This window comes from Hirundo rustica, chromosome 15 (genome assembly GCF_015227805.2).
Source record: "Hirundo rustica isolate bHirRus1 chromosome 15, bHirRus1.pri.v3, whole genome shotgun sequence".
NCBI lineage: Eukaryota > Metazoa > Chordata > Aves > Passeriformes > Hirundinidae > Hirundo > Hirundo rustica.
Genome location: NC_053464.1, coordinates 76,767 through 92,204, shown reverse-complemented (window position 1 = coordinate 92,204; position 15,438 = coordinate 76,767). Strand labels below are relative to the sequence as shown.

Genomic DNA, 15,438 nt, shown 5'->3' with positions numbered 1-15,438 from the left:
AAACTTCAAACATGGCACCATGAAATTTTCAAACCTCAGTATTCAAAGCTGTAAAAGTCCCTTCAAGAAATACCATTCTCTGAAAGTCCTGATCCTGTACGTGATATGTGCTGTCTTACCTAGGGATGGGCAGCAGCGATGAGTGGTCCGATGTCCAGGACATCATTGATTCTACCCCGGAGCTGGATATGTGTCAGGACCCCCGCCTGGAACGCACGGGTAGCAGGTACTGATTGTGGCTTTCCCCTGGGTGCTCTGTCACTTGGCTTCATGATTAGTGAGGAGTGGACCAGGAGTTTTTCTGTGAAGTATTGAATAATCCTTAACTTGTGTGACTTCAGAGTAAACCATCTGGGTGAGCTTTGAGGTTGTGCATTATAGATGTGTCCTCAGCACAAGAAGGACATGGAGATGTTGGAGCAAGTCCAGAGGAGGCCATGGACGTGCTTCAAGGGCTGAAGCCCTTCTGCCAGGCTGGGAGAGCTGGGGGTGCTCACCTGGAGAGGAGAAGACTCCAGGGAGAGCTCAGAGCCCCTGCCAGGGCCTGAAGGGGTTCCAGGAGAGCTGGAGTGGGACTGAGGACAAGGGCCTGGAGGGACAGGACACAGGGAATGGCTTCCACTGCCAGAGGGCAAGGTTAAATGGGATATTGGGAAAAAATTTTTGGCTATGAGGGTGGAGAGGCCCTGGCACAGGGTGTCCAGAGCAGCTTTGGCTGCCCCATCTCTGGCAGTGTCCAGGACCAGGTTGAATGGGGCTTGGAGCGACTTGGGATAGTGGAAGGTGTCCCTGCCCATAGCAGGGGGTTGGAACAAGATGATCTTTAAGGTCCCTTCCAACCCAGATCTTTCCATGATTCTGTGATACAGGGAATAACACAAGCTATTTTCTTTACTCAACGTGTTCCCTGATTCAGCCAATAGTGAACAGATGGAATGTGCTCTCAGGGTTTTGATTGCAACAGTCTGAGATGCTCAGTATTTCAAAGATAAATTTTTGAGCTTAAATGTTGCCAAGTAACAAGATTCCTTCTGATGGTTTTTTTTTTTGCTTCCAACAACAGCCCAACACAGGGGATTGTGAACAAAGCATTTGGCATCAACACAGACTCCCTATACCATGAACTTTCCACGGCAGGGTCTGAGGTCATTGGAGATGTTGATGAAGGAGCAGATCTGCTAGGTAAAACTTTGTTAGAACCATTCTGTTTTCTCTGGTACAATGACACTATATTAAGCTTCTAGAAACATTTAAATTCTCTTTTTCTTTCAGAACTTGGATGTTTAACTTTTTAAAGAATGGATGGAAATTGAGATCCATGTGATAGAAGCATGTACCTGCCATACAGTAATGATTATTTAGAAAATAATCTCAGCTGTTAGTTAACTTACTTGAGTTGTGTTCAGTGCATAAGTTATTTTTCTACAGAATTCTCCTATATAAATAATTTGAAGACAAAATTTGCTCCTGCTTCTGGCTGAAAATTCCCCCTCAGTAATTTTATACTGAGACTAAAAAGTTTGTTTGAAATTTGTAAGAAAGTAATTCATTTGGTTAAGCTTTTGATGTTTAAATGATGTGGAAATATTATGGTCTGTGATGCAGGTACTGTTTTACAGTCAGCCTCAGAGATGTAATAATTCGCTTTTTAAGCTGGTTTTGAAGGTGTTTGTAATACCTGTAGCCAGGCTGTGTTCTGTGTTCCTGGCTGGGAGTCTGTAGCAGTCAGAGAAGCGGCTTTGCCTCAGGGAGCACTCTGAGTCCTATCCATACTTTTTCCTTGGATTCCTGAGTATCTAGATCTTGGGTTTTTTGACAGAATTTAAGCATGTTCTTAATTCCTGCTGTCCTCCTGCATTGAGAGAGTACAAGTGGTCATTGAATACTCAGGTCACATGGGCAGCTGATAGAGTTTATGACAGTGTAGCTCATTTTCCATGTTACTGCTTGCTTTAAGGAGCCTTATGACACACAAGGACTCCAGAGACAATGTGTTAGTGTACTTAGTGGCAAGAGATCTGACCTGAAAGCAAACATTTCCTTTATGGTGATTACTGATATAGATCTGCTTATGGATAATCTTGTAAGTTTGGTTCTGTGTATGTGTCCAGAACAGAATGAGCTGAAGTGTATCACACAGAATTGCTTGCAGCAGCTCGCCTTGGCCGAAATTAGGAAGGTATTTTTATTAGCTTTGATATGTCTTGTATCAGGACCCTTAAAAAGCATATGTTTCTGCAGGGGGGATAGATTTTGCCCTCTTAAGCAAAAAAATAACCTTGAAGATGTGGATTAAAATTTGGAAAGGAGTTAGTACAATACTTCTTGTTAGATGAAAGACAAATATCTGTGAAATTGTACTATTATAGCCAATAGTGGGACTGGAATTAAGAACATGAGCCAGACGATCATGAGAATGCTAGGAATAGGTTTTTGATATGGGTAGGTTTGGGTTGGTTTTTTTAAAATCATGCTAGCCCTGCAGCATGTGTGAGAGCCCTTGTGCCAGTGCCTAAAGTGTAAAATCATTTATTGTTTCACCTTCAACTCAAGATTGCCAGAAAAAAAAAAAAATCTGCAGAAGACTCAGGATGAATGCACAGGCTTTCTCTTGCCTGCAATGGGAGCCAATCTGGGCAGATATTTACAAAATCAGGAATTTTGAAGGAAAAGCAAGTTTTCCATGTTTGAGGATCCCCTGGATGCTGGTAGCCATTTGCAGAAGGGCTGGGACTCCTGCTTAAAGGGAAGCTTGACAGTAGGAACTACATGTGATGGTTAAAGCTGTGGAATGAGTTTTGGTTAGCCAGCTCCATACTTTATCAAGGAGCTCTCTTCATAGCAGAATCAAAACACTAAAACCATGGATATTCTTGCCATTGTTTTATCTTGGTCCTTGTGTTCACTCCTTCCTTATCAAGGAGTGCTGGGTTGATTCTGCAGCTCTGTCTGCTAATCACTGTGCCAACTGCTGCTTTTCTTCTCCCCCCAAAATGGCTGGGGTATCAGGTATTATTGCCTTGGAAGAGTTATTCTGGAAAATTACTTGCTTGGTGTATGAAAGGCTTTGGACAATGTGCTTGCCACTTTGGAAGCCTGCCTCCTGGAAATCCACTTCCACTTGGGATTACCCTGTAGTCTGACCAAGTGATCATCAAGAAATACAGACTTGTTTTAAAAAGGGCCAAAGCTTTTTGTTGCCCAAATCTTGCACGGTTGTTCATTACAGTCTCAGATGAAGTCAACAGTGCTTCACCTCTTCCTGCTATAAGGCTGCGCAAAGACTTGAGTGTGGTGAGATATCTGTTGTTCGGGAATTACCACTTGAAATAGAAATGTACAAAGACTTTGTTGAGCAGTGGCCATGTAAGTGTGGGCCCTGAGGATCACAGTGTAGTTTCTGAAGACTGTAGCCTGTTTTATGAGGAGGACATTTCTGTGCTGGGACCATTTTTTGGCCTGAGCAGAGCAGCAGAATCCTTTCAGGTGATCCATGGTGGGCCAGCAAAATAGGAAGGCTGGTTCCTTTTCAAACCTGGGAGATGGACTGTTATGAAATCAGGTAGTTCTGTGCCTTTTTTGTGATAAGCATTGATCTAATTAGTCATTTTGCTGAGTTCTGGCCACTGACTCTGGCATATAAGAGTGTTTTTAAAATGAACACACACATTGCTGGTTCCTCTCCACAAAGGGAGGAAGCAGAGAAAGATCTCAGGGGTCGTGTCTGTCAACAAGAAATGAGACTGCTTCTTTTTTTTGGCTTTGCACAATAGAAAGCACAAAAGAAAGTCTAGTAAAGATAGACACAAAGGGCTAGATCTTAGGGTTGACAAAAATCTGTCAACATAATCCAAAATTTTGCCTTTTTTGTTAGGTGGAATGCTCTCTCTTTGTGCTGTGCCTTTGAGTCTGAAGAGACGCAGAGGAAATAGAACTTTATGAACATATAGGAAACAAGATCCACAAGCTTCTCTCTGGGTCATATTTGGGGCTCACTTCTTTCTGTAAATCAAATTAATGAATTACTCTAAGCTCACTTAAGTGAAGACTTATTACTTCCTTCAATCTCTCAATACTTGGTAGAATATTCTCTCTTTTTTGGTCTCAGTTCCGTAAAGAAAGAGAAATCTCATTAAAGAGGACCTTAAAAACAAGACTTAGAGTAATTACCCTTGAGCAGTGGCTGGCAGGCAAGTCTGATTCTGGAATGGAAAATCCCATTTATTCCTGGTACATAATTGGCACCTTCCACGTTTTTTTATTTTAAATAAAACCCACAAAACATGTGGGTTTCCTCCCACCTCTAATACTGCTTTACATACATGGGTTTGTATAGGAAGTATTCTGGAGAAAACTGTGGAGTGAGAACAATTATTTACTAATGGGCATTGAGGACCATTCCCTTATTTCTCCTACAGACTTAGAAGCACTAGTTGGCTGTTTTCCTGCATATTCACTTGTTAATCACAAGTGATTTTGGGTAGGCACCTAGTCTCCCATCTCCCGTTCTCTAAGCTTCCCCTTCTCCCAGATCCTGTGTCCTGCTCTTTCCTATCCCAGGTGTTTCCAGACACAAACAATCACAGCAGTTTGGGTGTGCTCAGTGGACAGGCCTTTTTACTGAGGATGGTGAGGGTGGTGAGCCGATAGCCCAGAGAGGCTGTGCCTGCCTCATTCCTGGGAGACTCCAAGGCCAGGTTACAGGGGGCTTGGAGCAGCTTAGGGTAGTGGAAGGTGTCCTTGCCCATGGCAAGGGGTAGAACTGGATGATCATTCCAGCCGAACCGTTCTGTGATTCAGGTTTAGGATAACCAACTGTACATGCTTCGGAAATTAAAATACAGGGGGTCTGTGGTAAAGACAAATGCAGCCTTATTAGCAGTAAGTTTATATACAGTGTTGTGTACAGAAGTTGAAATGAGATTATCAAACTGAGTCCCAGCACTACACTGTACAAAAAAAAAAAAAAAAAAAAAAAGGTTTTAAATGCAACCAGTTGTCTTTTGCAAGATGAAGTGTCACTGGAGAGCACAGTTATTGTCAGAGGATGCAGCTGTTAAAACCACAAGGGGAGGGAAGTGAGAGGTAGTGGGAATGAGCTGTTCTGCATTTAGTGGTAGATGACTAATAAAGACTAAATAAAGGTTTACCCAGTCCAGGAAGATCTGACTGCCTCAGATCCTCCTCTGGAAATCTGGGGATAGCTAAGGTGTATGGATGCAGTTGTACCATGGGTTACTTTTCCTTGGGTGTTTTTCTGTCCTGTATGTAGAGTCATGCCATCAACAGCTATGGCAGGTCCTAGCCTTACTATTTCATGCCTTTTGATATTGAAATGGCTGAATCATTGTTAATTTTTTTTGAACAAAATTTTGATTTTGTTGGTTTCAGTCACTGATGGTTCCTTTTTCACTTCCTTTTTCCCTTGTCTCTCTGTGCTTCGCTGGACATGGCGCATAGGGGAGTTCTCAGGTGTGTATATCCTGCTCAGTTCTTCTTGTTTCTGTTTTTCTGGTTGAGGTTGGATGGTGTGGTATACACGTGCGATACTCCCCTGCTCTTGTCCAAACACGGTTGGCTTTGCAGACTTCTCTCCACTTCATCTTGCTTGGTTGCCTCACACTTACGGGTCCCTGCAGCAGGATGTCCCTGCTCTGCTCACGTTCCTGCTACCTTTCAGCCTGCTTTCTCTTGTGTGGCTGTGGGCAGGCTCCACAGTGTCACACTATCCTGTCACTTGAGGTCTTGGGGCTCAAAGGGCTTTTTTTTTCTGCCAGGAAGGGTACTTGTAGCAGAGGTTGGGTGGGCACAGACTGAGTGAGGGTCCTATTATCCCTCCATGTGCCAGCGGGAGGTTACCTGGTGCAAACCAACCCCCTTCGGATATTGTGGTAGTGACATTAAGGACACTTTTGTGATGGGTTAGAGTGACAGAGCCTTTGTCTTTGGTGGAAACTTTGCCTTTCTGTCTCAGGAGTTGCATGATAGCTGTGTCCTTTCTTGGGGGAGGCTGCTTGCTGCCTAGGGCCATGCTCTGCCATCAGATTTGCACCTGCTTGTAAAATACACTTGGGCCCTGAAGCAATTTCTGTTGAAGTCAAGGGAAACTCTCTTGATTACAGTGCAAACTGGGTAAAACTTGCCGTGTAGTAAAGATGGTGGCCTGGCAGCTGCGATAGTGTCACGTGCCAACACACTCAGCCACGTCCCTGTGCCTGGCACTGCTCGGTGCAGGCTCTGTGATGATACCAAGAAAGGGATGACATCATCCCTTCTTTTCATTCAAACTGGTTTTACTGTAAGCCACATTTTTTGTGAACATTCCTCAGAAAATCTCCCACTGAAGTTGGGTTGGAGTTTGTTGCAATGTGCAGGTGCATTTGGGCCTTTTTAGGCCAGATGAAATCTTTGATACTCAGCCCCACTTCTGTATTTTTCCCCCTGCCACTGTCCTTCCTTCACCCTGTTCATAGTGTCTGCTGACCTGCCTTTCTTGTGGTGATGGGAAACTCAAGGATGTGTCATACAGGGAAAAGGATGCAAGTGAAGGAAGCAGGTCTCAAGCTTGTCCTGATATCTGTTGTGACAGGACAAGGGGTGATGGTTTTAAACAAAAGAGGGACGATTTAGATTAGATATAATAAAAATGGTTTTTCAATTAGCCTGGTAAGGCCCTGGCAGGGTTGGCCAGAGAAGCTGTGGCTGCTTCATCACTGGGTGTGTTCAAGGCCAGGTTGGATGAGGCTTAGAGAAACATGGTCTAGTGGGAGGTGTCCCTGCCCATGGCAGGGGACTGGAAGTGAATGGGTTTTAAAAGTTTCTTTCAACCCAAACTGTTCTGTGGCACTCTAAGGTAAAGTCCCTGTTAGGTCAAGCTGGAGCAGAACAAGAGAACTTTCTACCAAGTATCACATGTGCTGGCATCACACACTGTACATGTGCTGATGAGCTGCTCTGTTTGCTGTTTACAGACTGGTACTTAATGGCTGCTGTTTTTCTCTTCCTTTTTTCCCCTTTGTCCCCATCTCTTTCTGTTCCTTTCTCGTATGGGATGGCTCTCATAGTACGGGATGATTTCTTTGGTAAGGCGAAGGCCTTTTTACTTTTTTTTCTTTTTTTTCTTTTTTTTTTTTTTTTCCTTTCTTTTCTTTTTTAATGTGCTTTTTTTCCCTGCATCCCTTTAATCCACTCATCATCCATCCATATGTCTTGCATCACCTTGGGTTTGGTTTTTTGTGGTGGTGGCAGCACCTCTCCAAGAAGCAGGATGCATCCTGCAGGTTGCAGAGGTCGTTTGGGGATTCTCCTTGATTATCCGCTTTGATGCATCCCACTGTTTGCCTGGCTGTGGGAGGAAGGTGGTGTAGGTGCTCTGCTGGACAGGGCTCTGCCCAGATCTCACCTCCCATCGCTCCACATCCCAGAGGGTTGAAGAGGTCTCCTTATAGCCTCTCCACACTGAAAGATTTCTTCCCCTGAACAGAGCTGTCCCATTACAGCCTGTGCAAGATGATCTCATATTGCCATTCCATGGCTCTGGGAGGCTTCCTCCTGTTCTTTATTGCCAGAGGAGCATTTCCAGCCTCTAAGTTGGCATTGGGCTGTCACCGCATCACACAAAAGTAGAAGCTGTGGTGAAGGATACTGATGGAATACTGTGTGGCCTTTAGTTCTGGCACGATAGCTCACCCTCTTCCCCAGAATTTCTTTCTCTCCCAAAAATAGCTGCAGAGAGGGATGTATGACTCCAGAATATGAAGGAAAAAGATTTAATCTGAAGCAGATGGAGATGAGCTTTTCTCTGGATGTTCTTCAGCACCTTTAATGTTTTTGTGCCAATTTAATGCCTTACAGGCTAAATATTTAATTGATTATTTGTAGAATCACTAAAAATGAGCAGGAAAAGAATTTAATAAACAGAAGACTTCTGGGTCTTCTGACCTACATGCAGCATGTCACAAAGAAAAAGGGCTATAGGTCCTTTCTTTACCTTTCCAACCCAAAATACACTGTCATTTGCATTGCAATTAGTGTTTCCCATTTCTGTGCTATTGGAATATTCTCTGACACACATTGCCTGAAACATCAAAGTGATTAATTATCTGTCACTAATTTTTCAAAAGTTCTTTGAAAATGCTGCTTCTTACTCATTCTTGCTGGGAATTTGCTTTTGTCATCATAAATTCATCCCATTTAACTGTGGGAAGAAGATCTGTGTGTTGGAGTGTTGTGGTGTGGTTCTCACTTCTCATGTGCTGCCATGTTCCTCTAACTTCCATTTAATTCAAGTTTGTGTTGTTTTTCTTTTTACAAATACTAATTAATCAGCAAATGACATATCATGAAGACTGTTGATGTCTTTGCTGTGAAGGAAGAGAGAGTTCAGAGGGCAGGACAAATACTGATTGTGGGGAGACTTCATGCTCTGGGACCTGTGGTGAGATACAAGCTGCACCCCTCAGCACTTTGCTCCAAAAGAAAGAGGCCTCTCTGCCTTCAGCTCTCAGGTGGCCTCTGTTCCTTATTATAAGACAGAGGCTGACCCTGGGGCTCAGCAAGTCCCTGGCAGTGGGAAACAATCCAGATGTGCTTTTGGTCCCTAAATTTCATTGGTTTTATGAAATACTGAATTTGACCTTCACTCTTAGCCCCAGATGTGTCAATGTTCTTGTAAACCAATCTGCAGATTGCAGCTGTACATGGATGCCCAAGTGCAAGGTGTCTGCTGTAGGTGTTGAGTGTGGGTCTGAAGTAGTAAAACCGAGACTTCACGTTTTAAACATCTGTGAGAACGCTGTTAGAGCTAGATATAGCAAGGGACAATCTGCAGTCCTATTAAAATTGCTCTGGCTGAAGGTCAGTAATGGGGGAGCCTTTCATGTGCATGAAATTCATCACGGCCATGATCCCAAATCATGCAAACAGAAAATTTGGCTTATACTAAGAAAGGAAGAAAATCACTAGTGTGCAGTTCAGGACAGCAACTTGGACAGTTCTTCTATCTTCTGTGAAAACCCATAAATTCCACCTTCATTCTGTGTGAGGAATGATAAAAAATGTTTGCAATAGCTCATGGCTGAACCAGGAGTTACTGCCTTGACTTCCCTGATTGGTGTTAGTGAAGCTCTCCCCTCTGTCCCTGTCTGTGAAAGTTGGGGTGAGAAGCTAGGTCTGAATTTGGATTCTCCACAGGACACATGGGTGTCTTTGCTGGTGCTGTTTGGTCGTTCAGCTAGAGACACTGCACTCTCCACACAGGACTCAGGAATCTAAGGAAGCCTGACAAAAGTGATTTCCTCAAGCATAAGTTAGGCATGTTTCTAGGAGAGCAGGTGAAAACTGCCTGGCCTTTCTTTTCAGGAATGGGCAAAGAAGTGGGCAATCTGCTGTTGGAGAACTCTCAGCTGCTGGAGACCAAGTAAGGAACTGTTGCATGCTCTGATCTACCTGCCTGGTCATAAGTGAGATGTCACCTTGGAGTAGGTCTTGGCCAGAACTCCTGCCTCACTTGTTTAATGGGTTGTCCTGAGTACTTGTTCCTTCACTTGTAGAAGAGTTGCTCTCCTGAGCTGTTTCCTAACTGTCTCCTTTCTGCAGGCACTTGGATAAAGCCTCTAGGCATGTGCTGGTAGGGCTTGATGTCATCTGAGATGAGTTGCAGGCTTTAAATTAGCTTCAATGGGAATCCATGTATTGGTCTGAACCTCTGTGGGGGTGTTGCTGTTAATAAGGTTTTATTTGCAAGGTTTGTTATTAGGAAAAAAAAAAAGTCACTGTTGAGTTTTCAAACAATTTCGTAGTTGATGGAGGAGAAGCAGACAATGTAATGGAGCTGGTTTTTGAGAAAAGCTGCAAACCAGCTATTAAAGCTGAGGAGCTGGGAAGAGGAAGGCAGAGTAATCCCGGGGGGAGGTGGAGAGCCTACTGTGATGGGAAAGTACTGATTTTATAAATATAAGTTGTTATGGGGCTGATTGGAAATGCGTATTATCCTCAATTGCAGATGACAGCATTCTAAAAGGTGTATTTCAGACTTCCATTCTGTGAAAAATAGATAGGTTGCTCTACACATGCCTTCTGCAGTGTTCTGCCATCTTGCGAAGGAGAGGTTTGTTTGTTAGTCAGGATACAGGAATGAACAAACCTCATCCTGAACAGTTATGGTGATTTCTCTGTTCTTCTGCAGCTCCATTTTCCCAAAAATTCATTTCCCTTAGGTCATAGCTGGACTGAATTGTTAAACATACTTGTTTCAACTCTCCTTGTAGTGTCTGTGGCTTTAGTTAAAGGTCTCTTTTATGGACAGCTGCTGGTATTGGGCATTTTGATTATTGTCCCTTTCACACCTTCAAGAAATGCTTTGAACGTTGTGAAGAATGATTTGATTGCCAAGGTGGACCAGCTGTCTGGGGAGCAGGAAGTGCTGAAGGGAGAACTGGAAGCAACAAAGCAGGCCAAAGCCAAAATAGAAGCCAGAGTCAAGGAGCTGGAGGAGGAGCTAAAGAGGTGAGTGATTCCCCCCCCCCACCCCAAGGAGCTGGGAGTGAAGAGTGATAAACCCACCTCCTCTGTTTTACTCTGTTTCACTCACGGGATTAGCATTGGCATTCAAAGGTACTTCAGGGAGCACAAGGCAGGATTAGGATTCTGAAGCAGCAACTCCAAACCCAGTCTCCCTGAAGTGAAGCATTAAGGGTTTAAATTTGCAATTAAAAGCCAACCAACAAAAACAACCAAAACTTCCCAAAGAAAGGAAATTCCAAAACCAATAGTTTTGAAGGAAACTGCCTATATCGGCAGTTGTTTCATTGTTCGTGTTAAGAGTGAGAAGAGGCAGAAGAAATTCTAAAGTCTGATACAGGAGGATGGCGCTTTTTATCTTCCTGTCTAACTAGAGCAACTAAAGCCCAACTGCCCAGCAAAGCCTGGAATGGTTTCACATGGATACACACAAAGCTGCCTCCTGGAGCTCAAAGCAGGACAGTTCAATTGTGGCTGGCAGGTGCTCAGGGCAGAAGACAGATTTTGTTCTCCAGCTGGAATCTAGAAGGTTCTGTAGTCTGAGCTCTGAATCACCAGGAAAAACACAGACTGGTCTCTTTGTTGTTCAGAATGTCTGAAATGAAAATAGTCTTGCAAGCAGGGAGATTTTTTAAATGCCTTTTGTAATGCCTCATAAACTAGGAGTTCAAAGAAATTGGAAGCACTCACTTAAATACTTTCAGTATTTTTTTTATCAGGGTTTGGTGTTCTTTGCCATTTTCTGTTCTTCAGGTTAGGGGCTTTTTTCACTTTATTGAATCACACAGAATCAGAGAATCTACTGAAACCAGAAGCAGTCCAGCAGAAGCATTTAAGCCAGCATTTTCCCTGTTGAAAATGGCTCAGTTCTCATCAAATATTTGAATGTAGATGTTGGTTCAGAAATAGAAACTGGCTGGATTCTTCCAGTGGTCAGTATTTTGGTGCTCATAACAATTGTTTGAAAAAATGGGATGAGGTCACTGAAGCTGTTCAGAGTAATGTGCTGAAAAAGAGGGAGGGAAAATGCCAGAGAAGCATCTCAGAATTTATACACTATATACAAATGGTTTGAGATTGCTCCCTTATGATGGAGTCAGCCAGGCTTCCCATAGCTGGTTCTCTTCCCAAAGCCAGCCATGGTGTCACTTGCTGTTTTGTTCCCTTTCTTCCTGTTTCCTAGAGTGAAATCTGAAGCAATTGTTGCCCGACGAGAGCCCAAAGAGGAGGTGGAGGATGTAAGCAGCTATCTCTGTACAGAATTGGTATATGACATTACTAAAATGCCTGCGGGGAAAGGGGGTTGATTTGCTTACCTATATTGCTTCGTGTATATGAGTCCTGAGATGCAGGTTGATGTGCCTTTGTTAGCAGTGAGGGCAAGGGTGGTGAATGGGTTGTGGCTGATGAGCATGAAATCCCTTCATACAACTTTCAAACCAGAATCTGACACAGAAGAGCAGCCAACCCAGTGGCAGTACCACTGTGCAGGATGTAGTTTTTGCAGCTGGGTGCTAGAGCACTGCCCTGCTCAATACTTCCTAATTTAGAATTAAAATCGTGTGTGCAGTAAGGATTCTCTCAGGGTGTTACGACTGTCAGGATTCTCCAGAAGAGCCTGTCCCCAAGTTGGCAGTGAAGATGTAGCTGTGAGGACATCATGCAGTAAAATCCAGCTACCAGCAGTGACTACCACCATGTCTTGGTGCTGTGTTTTTCTTGTTAATTCTTTTCCATGAGCCAGTACTGCTTGTTACAGGGTACAGGCAGAGAAGGCTCATGGGCTGTTCTTTTAGGGCAACTCTTGAAACCATTTTGGCTGGGATAGAGGCTTTTCGACAAAGACCAACTGTAGCTGGAAAAAAAAACAAACAAGGCAAATCAAGCAATAACAAGATTTTCCTTGTAAATATCCCTGCTAAGACAGGGAATTCAGTATGTTGCTTATCAGTGTTACTGTTTTCTTTCTTACCCAAGGTATCAGAGCAAGTTCAGTTTTAGCCTAAATCACTTGACTTAATTGGAGTGAACTTGGTCTGTTGAGAATTTAAGTAGATGAGAACTTTTTCAAGTTGTACTCATGAGCTGCTGAAGTGAGTTGGATTTGTTTTCAGCTGAGCGGACAGGAAGTCTGGTTCTCTTTTTAATTTAAAAAATAATTGATAAAATCCTTTTTGTTTATACAGTTCTTGTTTTGACTAGTCATACAGATTTGATTGAAAGTCCGGGGAGGCTAGGGAGTGGAGAGTGACTTGGTTAATTTGCGCTCACAGCTCTCAGCAGCACCTACCAGCCAGGCTGAGGTTGGGAATTGGCACAGTCAGGCACAACCCCATGCCACCTCCTAGGAATGAGTCTCCAAAACCCTTGCAGCCTTTTGTTTGGGCTGATATTTTCTGTGACTTAGTCATGTTGTTCTCATCTTCCACTCTTCAAAAGAGACAAACAGACTGTCGTTCCCAACCCAAGGCTGCCTGTGCCTTCATTGGAAGGTCAAGTTGTGTCACCAAAGAGGAAAAGGCGTTTCCTAAGTTTCCTGTATACTATCTTTATCCATCTGTACTAACAGAATACTTCCTTCCAGTCCTCCTGAGGGGGTAAATGGTATTATGTGGTGCTCCCTGCTGCTTGTGACTGGCTTTGCTACTGGATTAAAACTTTGGTTTCCAAACTTCTGGACCAAGAGACCGCTGTTAATTCCTTGCAGACTATCAAAACACCTTGCTGGCCATAGCCCCACAATGGGGTGTGTGTATGTGAGGGCTATGTGTTCAAGTTGGTGGTGATTCTCATTCCAATTTCCAAGGGTTTGCTGAACACCCAGAGGTCCTTGGCCGTAGTTTGGAGCTCACTGTCTGCATTAGCTCCTCCTATCGAGAAATGGAGGTAAAATCAAGCAGGACAGGAGAAGAACTAACAAATATGTGTCTGTCCCCTGACTTGCCCGATACTAACCTCAATCCCATTCCATCTTTTGTTGGCTGAAGCAGTGCTCCTCCCCTCTGCAGGACAACATTCCCATTGCCCAGCGCCGACGCTTCACCCGTGTGGAGATGGCTCGGGTCCTGATGGAGCGCAACCAGTACAAGGAGAGGCTGATGGAGCTCCAGGAAGCTGTCAGGTGGACAGAGATGATCAGGTAGGACTGGCTGTTGGGTGACATCCCTGATTAGGACAGAACCGCTGTTCATGTTTTACCTTGTGTTCAATGCAACCCCTATCAACATAGGGTTGAGAAGTACTGGGAGTTTTCCAGACTGTAGATGCTTCTTTCCTAATACCAGTTCTTTCTCTCTTGTTCCTGAACCTGGGCTGCAAATCCCATGTCGCCACCATTATTTGGAGATGCTGGACAGTTGTTTGTCTTGCTTGTTTCTTGTGTGCTTAAGCTGGGAGGAGCACTGGGGAGGAGTATTGCTTCTGATTTATGAGTTCTAAATGCTACAGCTTGAAGTGACTCTAATGCTGGGGGCTGTAGTTCCCACACTGTCTGTGGCAGTGTTACAGACACTTGATAAAACTTCATGTTAAACACACTTTCTTGCCTTTCACATTAGCATTGATACTTAAAGTGGTTGGGTGTTCCTGCATTGAAGACCAGTGCCTGTCCCTTTCCCTGGTGTCTTTTAAACACGCTAGAATGAATTCTGACTTTGACATGGCTTCCTGGATGGAAATGACCTGATGCTTGGCAGAGCATGCAGAAATTAACTTGGTTCTGCTGTGTTTGTTCACAGAGCTTCCCGTGAGCACCCATCCGTCCAGGAGAAGAAGAAATCCACCATTTGGCAGTTGTAAGTTCTTTGGTGGTTCGTGCAAGATTAAGAAAAGGGGGGGGGGGTGTTGCCAGTTCTACTTCAGACAGCAACTTAGTAGATTCTGACATTAATGTCAGATAGAGGTGTTGTTGGCTTAATCCTTTTGCCTTCAAGGGTTTCTTTTGTCCTTAGTGAAATTAAAATCAGATCTGACCATGTGCATTAATTTTGTTTCACAAGCTGTAAAAGTCCATGAGTATGCTGGAATGGAAACTTTCGTACGCTCACAGCCAGTTGCAATAGGTACCTATTTCTGGAAGCTAAAAATGCCAATTTATGGAAGCTAAAAATGCCATATGCCAATCAAGCCAGGGATGTAGGTCTGGGTTTGAAGTAGAGCAGTTTTTGCAACAGGCTTACAACCTTTGATCCCAACCTCTTTTTGTGTATCTGTGGTGCCTGTCTCCCCAGGCACCTTTTCTCTTACTTGTTGGCTTTTTTTTGTCCCTAGCTTCAGCCGTCTATTCAGCTCTTCCTCCAGTCCTCCCCCAGCAAAGAGGACCTACCCCTCTGTGAATATCCACTACAAGTCTCCCACCACGGCGGGGTTCAGCCAGCGACGCAGCCACACCATGTGCCAGATCTCCTCAGGCAGCCGCACCCTCGAGTTCTTCCCTGACGAGTGAGTTGCAGGCTGTGTGCCAAGCCAGGCTCCCCTGCAGCTCTCCCAAAGTGGAGCAGTGTTTGAAATAAGCTCTTTTCCACGTTAGAAACAGTCTGTGTGATGTTAGTATGTCTGTGTTCTCTGTGGTTTACCTCCCTGATCTTTCACTCATCAGTTACTGTATGGATCGCTTCAGCAAACCTTGTCCTCCCAAACATACAGTACCCATGGCTTTCCAGACCATGATGGATCATCTCAGCAGGGGCCTCTGGAGCTCAAGTTGGCCCCACTCTAGTTCTGCACTTGTATTTGCAGACTGAGATGGAATGAAGGAGGGTTTTTGTGGTGGAGTGTGATGGCAGCATCAGGATGAAGGGAAGGAATGTCTGCACAACCCCTCTTTTGACAAGGGATTTAAGTGAAGATAAAAATTCTCTCCAACACACATTTAAGTTCCAGTGCTTGGTTTTAATCTTAGCCGTGCTAAAAATGAGC

The 15,438-nt window shown here is 44.1% G+C and overlaps 1 protein-coding gene across 24 annotated transcripts in view; it reads left to right on the top strand.

The window, feature by feature from the left end:
* Positions 1–15,438, top strand: part of MAPK8IP3 (mitogen-activated protein kinase 8 interacting protein 3) — a 70,272-nt gene that overhangs the window by 37,164 nt on the left and 17,670 nt on the right. For 5 of the 24 annotated variants that reach the window (XM_040079601.1, XM_040079587.1, XM_040079600.1 and 2 more), the window contains exons 8-17: positions 124–226; positions 1,064–1,182; positions 5,461–5,472; positions 7,065–7,082; positions 9,361–9,418; positions 10,354–10,506; positions 11,705–11,786; positions 13,509–13,660; positions 14,259–14,315; positions 14,791–14,961. In XM_040079601.1, coding sequence (XP_039935535.1) covers positions 124–226; positions 1,064–1,182; positions 5,461–5,472; positions 7,065–7,082; positions 9,361–9,418; positions 10,354–10,506; positions 11,705–11,786; positions 13,509–13,660; positions 14,259–14,315; positions 14,791–14,961 — 925 coding nt within the window. The remainder of the gene's footprint in view (positions 1–123; positions 227–1,063; positions 1,183–5,460; positions 5,473–7,064; positions 7,083–9,360; positions 9,419–10,353; positions 10,507–11,704; positions 11,787–13,508; positions 13,661–14,258; positions 14,316–14,790; positions 14,962–15,438) is intronic. The other 19 variants (XM_040079591.2, XM_040079602.2, XM_040079589.1 and 16 more) reach the window with 13 other exon arrangements.